The sequence below is a fragment of the Mastomys coucha genome, unplaced genomic scaffold (genome assembly GCF_008632895.1).
Source record: "Mastomys coucha isolate ucsf_1 unplaced genomic scaffold, UCSF_Mcou_1 pScaffold14, whole genome shotgun sequence".
NCBI classification, from domain to species: Eukaryota; Metazoa; Chordata; class Mammalia; order Rodentia; family Muridae; genus Mastomys; species Mastomys coucha.
In genome coordinates, this window is record NW_022196896.1 from 133,504,782 (window position 1) to 133,513,673 (window position 8,892).

The following is an 8,892-nucleotide window of genomic DNA, read 5'->3' on the forward strand; positions in this document are numbered from 1 at the left end:
CCGAAGGCCATTCAGCGTCGTCCAGCACCCTGCCTTACGCGATCGCGCCCCGACCTGGTTCAAGCACGCGGTGCAGGTGTCGTCTCCCCTGGTACCCCTCCTGGGAAGGGGGACAAGTCGCTTCCGAAGGGACGGGCAGCAGGCTGGAGAGGAGGCGGGGGAGGGGCTGGGGATAGAGGGGGCGGGGCGGGGGGCGGGTGCCCCCCTGAGAGCCAAGCCGGGCTGGGTACCGACTGCCATCCTGCCGCAATTTCCCTGTGTCATGGCTCCGGTCTCTTAGCAACAGCCGCCAGTCCGGCCGCCCGGAGCAGCCGCCGCGGGCTCAACTCCACCCGGCGGAACCCGGCGCGCCGCAGCCACACAAAAGAGGCGCAGGGCTGGAGAGCGCGCGGCCGCAGGGTCGGCAGTGTGCGCAGCGGGAGGGGACCGTGGCAGCTGAGGAGGCGAGCCCGAGGGAAGAAGGGCTCCAGGCGGCGCGCGGGATGTGGAGGACCTGACACTTCTTGGAAACTCTTGGAAATGGCTCCCGCCACCGCGCCCGAGGGGACTGCGAGCCCCTGGCGCAGGTTCGTCCCCTCCGGGCAGTCCAGCCGCGCTCGCGCCCGGGTCTCCAGGGCGCTGTCCCTGCGCTCCGCCGTCGGCTCGGGCTGAAAAGTTTCTCCATGGTTCTTTGTGTCTCCCGAGCTGCCCCGGTCTCCCTGGGTAAGTGAGAGATTATTGTTTGCTTAGAGTGCCTCCATTTTGAGCATTTCTGTCAATCCCCGGCCTCCGAGCGCCCTTCACTAGCCCTCCTGTCCCCGAGCCCAGGCCCCTTGGCTCGTGTTCCGAGCCAGGTGTTCTCCCAGGCGTGCTACCAGGGCTGCGCTGCCCAGAAAAGGCGAGTTGGGGATTGCCTTCACTTCGCTCCAGCCAGTCCTCACTACAGAGGCGGACTCTCAGAGCTGCTGCACTCATGTGACTAGACCAAAGCAAGGGCAAGAGACTCTCGGCCCTATGGGCCAGGGGCCGGGGGTCGAGGACCTGGGTTGGGTGCAGGGCACAGCATCGCTCACAACCTGGGGCCCTAAGTCTCTGGTGCCGGGCTCTATCCATCATGAGCGGAGAACTTGAATCTCTCTCTCTTGGAAGCAGTTGTATTTTTAGACATCCCTCATTTGATTTCCCCATCCTCCATTCCTTAACCAAGGCAGGACTCGCGCCAGGCAGCCAGTTGCGAAGGCAGAGATGCACTGCTAAGTTTGCTTTCCTTCATTAAGTCTAAGGAAAGCTTCAAAGGGGGCTTTTCTGTGTCACCTGACCTCTGTCAGTATTCTGTGTCAGATCGTAATATGCTAAAAAGGAGTTCATCTTTCAAGAGAGCTGGAAGAATAATAAACTAGGGAATAATTACTAGCTATTAAACTAATTTTAAATATCTTCTGTAAACCATTGTTGAAATCTATTCCATCTTTCCTTATATTCCGCTGGATGTAAAGCCAGCTTGCTGAGGAGGAACTCAAAGGTGAGCTTTCCTCCTCCAAGACATCCAGCTCCTGGGGGCATCTGATCAACATCCAACCAAAACAGCTTCCCATTGCTCTTCGGAGAGCCACCCTGGCTGCTGAAGCTGGCTTTGTTTTTAAAATGCCTAGACCTTAAAGTGTTTTGAAGCCAATCCAGACTTCAAGATTATTAAAGACACTGGAGTCTAGAGTTCAACTAAAGCAGGAAAATTTATGTTGCAACCATACAATAGGTATAAACATGGGGATAGTCTCTTGTATATATTTGGTGTTTATACTTACTGGTAGAGGACCTTTTAAAAAGCTAGATTTTAAAGGTTTACAGATGTGGTCTCACCTTTGACTCCTCCCTAAAACACTTAGGATGTCTTTACTGAATTCCAACTAAGTTCCAAAGAGATATTGTTTTTGCAAACAATACAAAAACCTGACTGCCATTTGCTTGCCCATGTCGAGAAAAGATCATAGCCAGACTGATAAACTGGAAGGAATCAAGGGTCATAGCTCTTCACTCAAGCACCAAGCAAAATTCTACCCAAATAACTTACATTTTCAAAGGATAATTTATTCTACTACATGGACTGTCTTGAAAGGAATATATATATATATACATATATATATATATATATATCCAAAGGCCTGTGATGGCCATCTGTATCTTTAAGTGCAACACAATGCCCTTAATTTTTAGCATCTCTGTTATAGGAGGGAACATAGAGAATGTACTCTGAAGACCCAGCAGGACTGACATTTTAACATTTGATAGATAACCACACACAGGCATCAGTTCTTATCCCTGCTTAGACTCTATAGTCCACAACCCATCAAGCTCCCCAGAGCTAGGCCACTGTTGCTGCCTCCTCTCTCTCACCCACCCCCCAAATTACCTCCTGAGAAAGGATGGAAAAAACAGCTTTTATTTGTGGAAATGCCATCCTATAAATCATCATTATGTAGACTGCTTTACCTAGGTAACTGACCATTCATTTGTGAACACTTGGGTTTCTGTAGAATACTGTTGGTATATTCATAAAGGGTCAGAAAGCTACTGTGGCAGAATTTTCTAATATTGTCATTTTCCCACACAAGAGAAAGATATTTCTTGGGGAGATTCCAGAGGACTTCTCATATCCCCTGATGAAATCTAGCACAAGATACCTTTAAAGGGAGTTCCTCCAGGGGAGAAGAGGAAGCCAGAAGGAAGAGCTGGGTTACATAAGAGTTACCTAAAAGGAAATATTCCATACCAAGAAGCTGGCCAGATGTTGCAAAGTAGAGATGAGAGGACAGGGGAGGGCTCTGCTCGCCTATTGCTCCAGGATCAGAGTAGCCAAGAGGCAACTTTATGGAAAGATTTGTTGTTGGTACCTCTGAGATTTTCTGGGCAATGAATGGTGTCAGTCATCTGAAGTCAGCCACCCTGTCCGTGGCGTTTTGTTCTCATCTTGAGAAAGAAATTCCTTTCTTTTTATACAGTAGTAACTTTCAGAACTGTTTGGTGACTTTGGGCCCCACTTGGGTAAGTTTCCTGGCTCAGAGGCCTGGCACACCAGAGGCCCCTCCTTTGGGAAACTTTTCCATTGCAGTGAGAGGCAGAGGTGGGGTGTGGGGGAAGGCTCTGACCAAGAAAGTCCTCAAACGTTACTTTGGAGTCCCTACATACACAGGATTTACAAGTATGTCAGGACTCCCACTGGCTGCCGGCCAGGAAGCCATCAGATGGAGAGGTTCTTGGAAACATGGGGGTGGGGGTGGGGAGGGAAGCTTTTCTCAAACTGGTTCAAACCACCTTTTCCTTCCATAACATAACCCCATCTTTGGTCTGTGTACACAGCTCTTGGCCTTGGGGTGAGGGTTGAGACACACATGGATTTCCATCCAGGAGCAGGGGCAATCCTGGCACTGGGCTGTTGCAGCAGCCAAGCCAGCACCCTCTGACTGTGTTCCTCTGCTTTGCTGCAGGAGGAGGTGACCAAGCAGCTAGTGGGCAGCTGGCGCTCCCCCCACACAAGCTTCAGCTGCAGCCCTACGGGCTAGCCTTGCATTCCACCAGTTCATCATGATCGCCACCGGTGGCCTACTGAGGATATCCGCGAGAAAGCAGGATCCTCTCCGGCCCCCCAGCCAGGTCCCTAAGCGTAAGAGGAAAGCCAAGAAGAGGCGTAAAAACGACGTGGTGGTGGTGAAAGGCAAGCTGAAGCTGTGCTCCATTTCGGGGCTCATTGCCCTTTGCGGGATCCTAGTGCTGTTGGTGGGCATAGCCATGGCCGTGGTGGGCTACTGGCCAAAAGCCAACGCAGCCAACAGAGGTGGGAGCAAGCAGTTACTGCCTGTGGGCAGTAACCATCGCATTGGGGCCTCCAGCAACAGCAGCAATGGCAACAAGAACCCAGCCAAGAGCCACTCTGGGACCCCAGGGGGGTTCAACTCCAGTTCTGTGGGCGGACCCAGGAGTCCACCTCCTGCAAGATCTGCAGCCACCTCCTCTTCCTCTTCCTCTTCCTCCTCCACATCGGTGGGCTTCTTCTTCCGAATCTTCTCAGGCTACTTGCACTCAGACAAGCTAAAGGTCTTTGGGCCCCTCATCATGGGCATAGGCATCTTCCTCTTCATTTGCGCCAACGCGGTGCTCCATGAGAATAGGGACAAGAAAACCAAGATCATCAACCTGCGGGACCTCTATTCCACTGTCATCGACGTGCACAGCCTCCGCGCCAAAGATCTGGCAGCAGCAGCAGCTGCGGCCGCCGCGGCTGCGGCTTCCTCCTCCGCGGCTGCCCCCGGCTCCGTGCCCCCCGGGGCAGCGCCGCTCAATGGCTTTCTCAGCTACGTGCAGTCCCGAGGCCTGGAGCTGAAGCCAGGCAGCTGCGCGGGCTCTGCGGACGCGTTCGGGGCTGCTGCAATGTTGGCCAGGGGCTCATGGCCCCACCCCACAGGGCTGGGCGGAGGCGGCGGCGGGACTCGCGAGGCAGGGTCCCCGCCAGACCTGGCTTCATCTCCGCGCTGTCCCCGGGAGCCCCCGAGTCTGACTGAGGCCGTGTACAGCATCTACCGCGAGCGCTCCAGTGGGGCTGGCCGTCGCCGGACCACAGTTGCCGCGGTGGCTGCGGCCACTGCCACTGCCACTGTCACCGCGGCTGCCAGCGGCGGCAGTAGCCCAGCGCCCTGCAGTCCAACCGGGAGTTGGGGGCGCCAGAGCACCACCAGCTCCCTCGTGGGCTCCTCGCTGAGCGCCTTCGCCCTGTTGCCCTTGCAGGGGGATCGGGATAGAGACGGGGACTCGGAGGACGCTAGCTGCAGCTGGCACAGGCCTCCCGGGGAACGCGGCTCCCGGGATCTCCCCAGGGGAGAACTGGACCTGAGCCTGACCGACCTCCGGGGAGCCGAAGGCGGAGCGCGCTGGGCGTCCTGCGAGCCTGGGGAGCCCGAGGGCGCGACGACAGCACGCACCGCCAGGGGGCAGGGCGGCCGCTTGCCCAGGACCGGCAGGTACGCGGCCTGGCGGCGCCGCAGCACTAGTGGGCTCCCGGACTACCGGGCGCCACCATCGCCCGATCCCCTACCCTCCTCGAGCACAGAGAACCTGGACTCCTCCGGCCTCCCTGGTACAGCCGCCACGCCCTCCCTCCCTCTGCGCCCGGAGGACTCGCCCCGTGTCCGGCGGGATTCCCACAGTTCTCAGTCGGATGACCAGTCCAGCAGCAATAAGGGCTACACCCCCCTAAGGGAGGCTGACACCTCAGTAGAGTCGGTCGTGGATGTGGTGGCCAGAAAAAGGCTGGACTGTGAGGACGTCACAGATCCCAGTACCGAGCACAGCTCCCCGGAGGGTCCCAGTCCAGATCCAACTAGGGCAGAGCCTCTGTCTGTGCAGAGGCAGTTTACAAACAAGGAGAAACTCTTCCTGATTTCCAGGTCTCACACCCCAGGAGTAGAAGACCCTGAACTGGAAAAGTCTTCCAACTAGGAAGAGCGAGCGGGACAGGGAAAAGAGACTCGCGGGTAGAGTCCCACTGGAACCTCTCTGCATTAAAAGCCCCCACCCTATCCCGATTCTCCTGTGGACAGGTCCGAGGAAACCATTCAATATCCAAAGAGCTGCAGAATGTTATCCTTGAATTACGTTCACAAGATTCCTGTAGATAATTCAAGCAATTTTTTTTAAAGAAACAAAGTCGTCTTTTTATGTCCGATGGTGATTGTATGTTCGATGAAAACCAAATGTATTAAAAGATCACAATCTAGTTCATTAGATGAAATTCTCTTAATTTTCTTAGGATCAAAATAATATATTTTTGAGAGTAACTCTGTACTTTACTCCTATTTTTCTTTGCCCGCCCCTGCCCAACTTCCCTCGCTCCTGTACTCTGCTGCTGACTTCGTCCATAGCTGCTTGTAAATGAATGACAAGCTTTTTATTTCCACCCTCGTGCAGAGCCTAGAAGAATTTTTTTGTCAGTTCTGTCAGAATTGAACTTTCTAGGTGGAGTCAAAGCCCAAAGCATGAGTATTCGGGAGAGAGGGCTCCCTTGCCTCACCCCACTCTGATCTACAGCTGTCCAAAGGATTCTATTTTTTAAAAGGATATTTGAATTTTGCTACCAGGGTATGTGAAGACCGACCGGAGGGCGCCAGCAACTACACTGGATTGTTACATTCGTAAACTCACAAGACCAAGTACACCATGTGTTACTGAGTATTATCACACTTGTATGGAAAATAACATTAATATTTAAAGCCTTTTTTAATAAAAAGTTTCCAAACAGTTAAACATAATATTGCCTCATTTTGCTTAAGAACTTGTGATTCTAGAGCCCAGGAAGCCCCTAGCAATTTCTCTCCTAAATATACTATTTGTCTGCTAAGACTGTAGTCACCTCCCAGAGTGACAGAGGGTCATCTGTGAAGGTCTGAGTGGGCCAGCCAAACCATTTCCCGTATGTTTTTAACTTGAAGACAAAGGCAAGCATGTGACCCTTACGGATTTCTTTTTTACATAGAATGAAACTTTGAATAATATAATACTTGTAGTTAACCTAAAGTTCAATTTACATTGCCAGGCTTAAAATCTCCCTTCTTATCCACAAATGTTTCTCTATTTGATTTTGCTTTGGGGCCCATGGTTCTGTACCTATAGCTGACATAAGCCACATAGTCATGTTATAATAATTCTGAAATAGTTCACATTCTGTCAGTCAGCCAATTTTCAAGACCAGAAAACAAAACAATTTGTTCTGTTCCCTCTTTTTTGGAGTGTGACCTGAGACTCATGGCTTGAGAAAAAACACTGCTTTTAAAGAAAACCTAGTGACAGATGTGCTTGTATGGCCCCTCACACCATGCTGCAGAAGGTATATGGATTTGAGATAGAAGGAACTTACAGCATTTGCTAGCTCTGGAGCTCTTAATGGCATACAAATAGACTTCTGCCATCAGATCTGTAAGATGAAGTTAACAAGACCCACATAGCTCTAAGGGAAGCTACTACACAGCAGAGAGGGAGAGCATGAACCAGGGTTAGAGCAGAGCCTCTTGTAGACTTTCTGAAGAGATACAATTTAACACAGGGGCTATTGTCATTCTGTCTACCATGGTGATGTATCTTCTGCCAGCTGTGGCAGAAGCCCCACCCCGGGCTTCTGCAATCTGGGGTGGTTATTCATTATCTGCAGAACCACAGACAAATCTCTTAATCCTTTTGGGCCTCTGGTGAATGATGTAATCTCTGTGATCCCCTTCAGCTCTTAGAGCTTAACTTAAATTCAGGGTATTGGGTTTATGCTGGATACAATCTTATATTTGTACATACAACTCAACAAAGAATGATAGGCCCCATAAACTTCCATACAACTTTCTGTAATAAAATTTAAATGGACCCAATGTTTCCTCAAACTATACACATTAAGCTAGTAACTTGAATCTCTGGATTAATTTATTGTACCTTTCTATAAAGCAAAAGTGAGTTTCTAGCAGATAAGAGAGACAAGTACAGCTCCCCCTCCCCATTGTTTCTTCTTCTACTGTTAAGGGGTATGTTATTTAAAAGTTAAAATCAGCCTGGATATTCCTCAGTGCTGCTTCCAGTCCTCAGGAAATATAGCAAATTATAAAGTTATTCTCTCTTAGCTTAACTAAGGAGGGTTAGGAAGAATAAAAATTTGCCTTGCAAACCAGAAAATTCAGCTTAACTGACTGAGTGACTACAGTTATTGATACTGATGGGTTAATTATTTGGATCATGCTATGTAAACACTAATTGCCCGTGTTAATTCCATATAGAGGTCTCCTGAAGTTAAATCCTTAAGCAACCTAACCTAGCTCAATATCAAGTACTCCTCTGTAGGCCCTGTGATAATTCACAGCCTTAACAACTATAGAGAATAAATCTGCAATAACAATGCTAGTTTTTTCTCACTGTTTACTATAGCCCATGTATTTATCTACCACCTTCCTATATAGGCCAATGAACCTTCGTGAGAGCTCTACTTCCTGTACACAGAGAAACAGCCTGAACAGACAGTGGAATACTTGCCCAGAGCTATAGAGCTAGAAAATTGTAAAGGTTTTACAAAGACTTAAACCTGCTGGTGGGGTGAATGGTGGGGTGTGATTAGAAATTCTGGAGACTATTTCAATCTTTTCTTCTTTACTTCCTATTAAGTGTTCTTGCAGGACTACTCATAGATATGTGCATAAAAATGCTAGTAATGCAGAGAAAAAAATTAAAGCTTGTGTTTTAGGGCAACAAATAGCATATCTATGAATTTATGTAAGTTTTCAGAGATCTTTGGACCCAATCAGTAAGAATACTTGAAATGACTTTCCTGACCATGGAATTCCCACCTTGTATTTATAATGAATGCAGCTTTGGAGATTTAGAAAGAGCACATCAACCTGTTCAGAGCAGAGCAGCAGTGGCAGAAGTAAGGTGCTAGGCTGTGTACAGTGACTAGCAGGGTTGGTTTCCTCTCCCTTTGAATTTCTGCCCTGTACTGAGTGAGTGAGCCAGTGCCCTGCACGGAACTCCTCTGCCTCTGTCCTCTCAGTTTCCCTTGCTGTACAGTAGGAATAAAAGCAGGCTTAATCTACCTAGGAAGTGCTCGTATCAGGTTTGGCATATGGGCAGTGCTGTGACCACTTCATTAGTTTCATTTCCTAATGGTATCAACTGCTAAGTACACTTATTTCGTATGGGCTCCTTTTTTTTTTTTATTCACAGAATAATTTTAGGTTTAAAAAAAAAAATGTGTAATCAGTAGAGTACAGTGGCCCAAAGTGTGACTTCCAGGTCTTACATAACACTGCCTGGGTTTCTCAGTCTGTTAAATAGCAATAATAATAGCATTTGACTCATAGGATTAATTATTCAAGGGAGGGCTAAATAAACTAA

The 8,892-nt window shown here is 49.5% G+C and overlaps 1 protein-coding gene across 1 annotated transcript; it reads left to right on the forward strand.

Annotated features, from left to right (window-relative positions):
* The first annotated feature begins 235 nt into the window (after positions 1-235).
* On the forward strand, positions 236-7,961 carry Tmem200c (transmembrane protein 200C). Its single transcript, XM_031368655.1, has 2 exons — positions 236-702; positions 3,465-7,961. Exon 2 carries the CDS (start codon positions 3,562-3,564, stop codon positions 5,467-5,469), a length of 1,908 nt encoding a protein of 635 aa, XP_031224515.1. The 5' UTR covers positions 236-702; positions 3,465-3,561; the 3' UTR covers positions 5,470-7,961.
* The last annotated feature ends 931 nt before the right edge of the window (positions 7,962-8,892 follow it).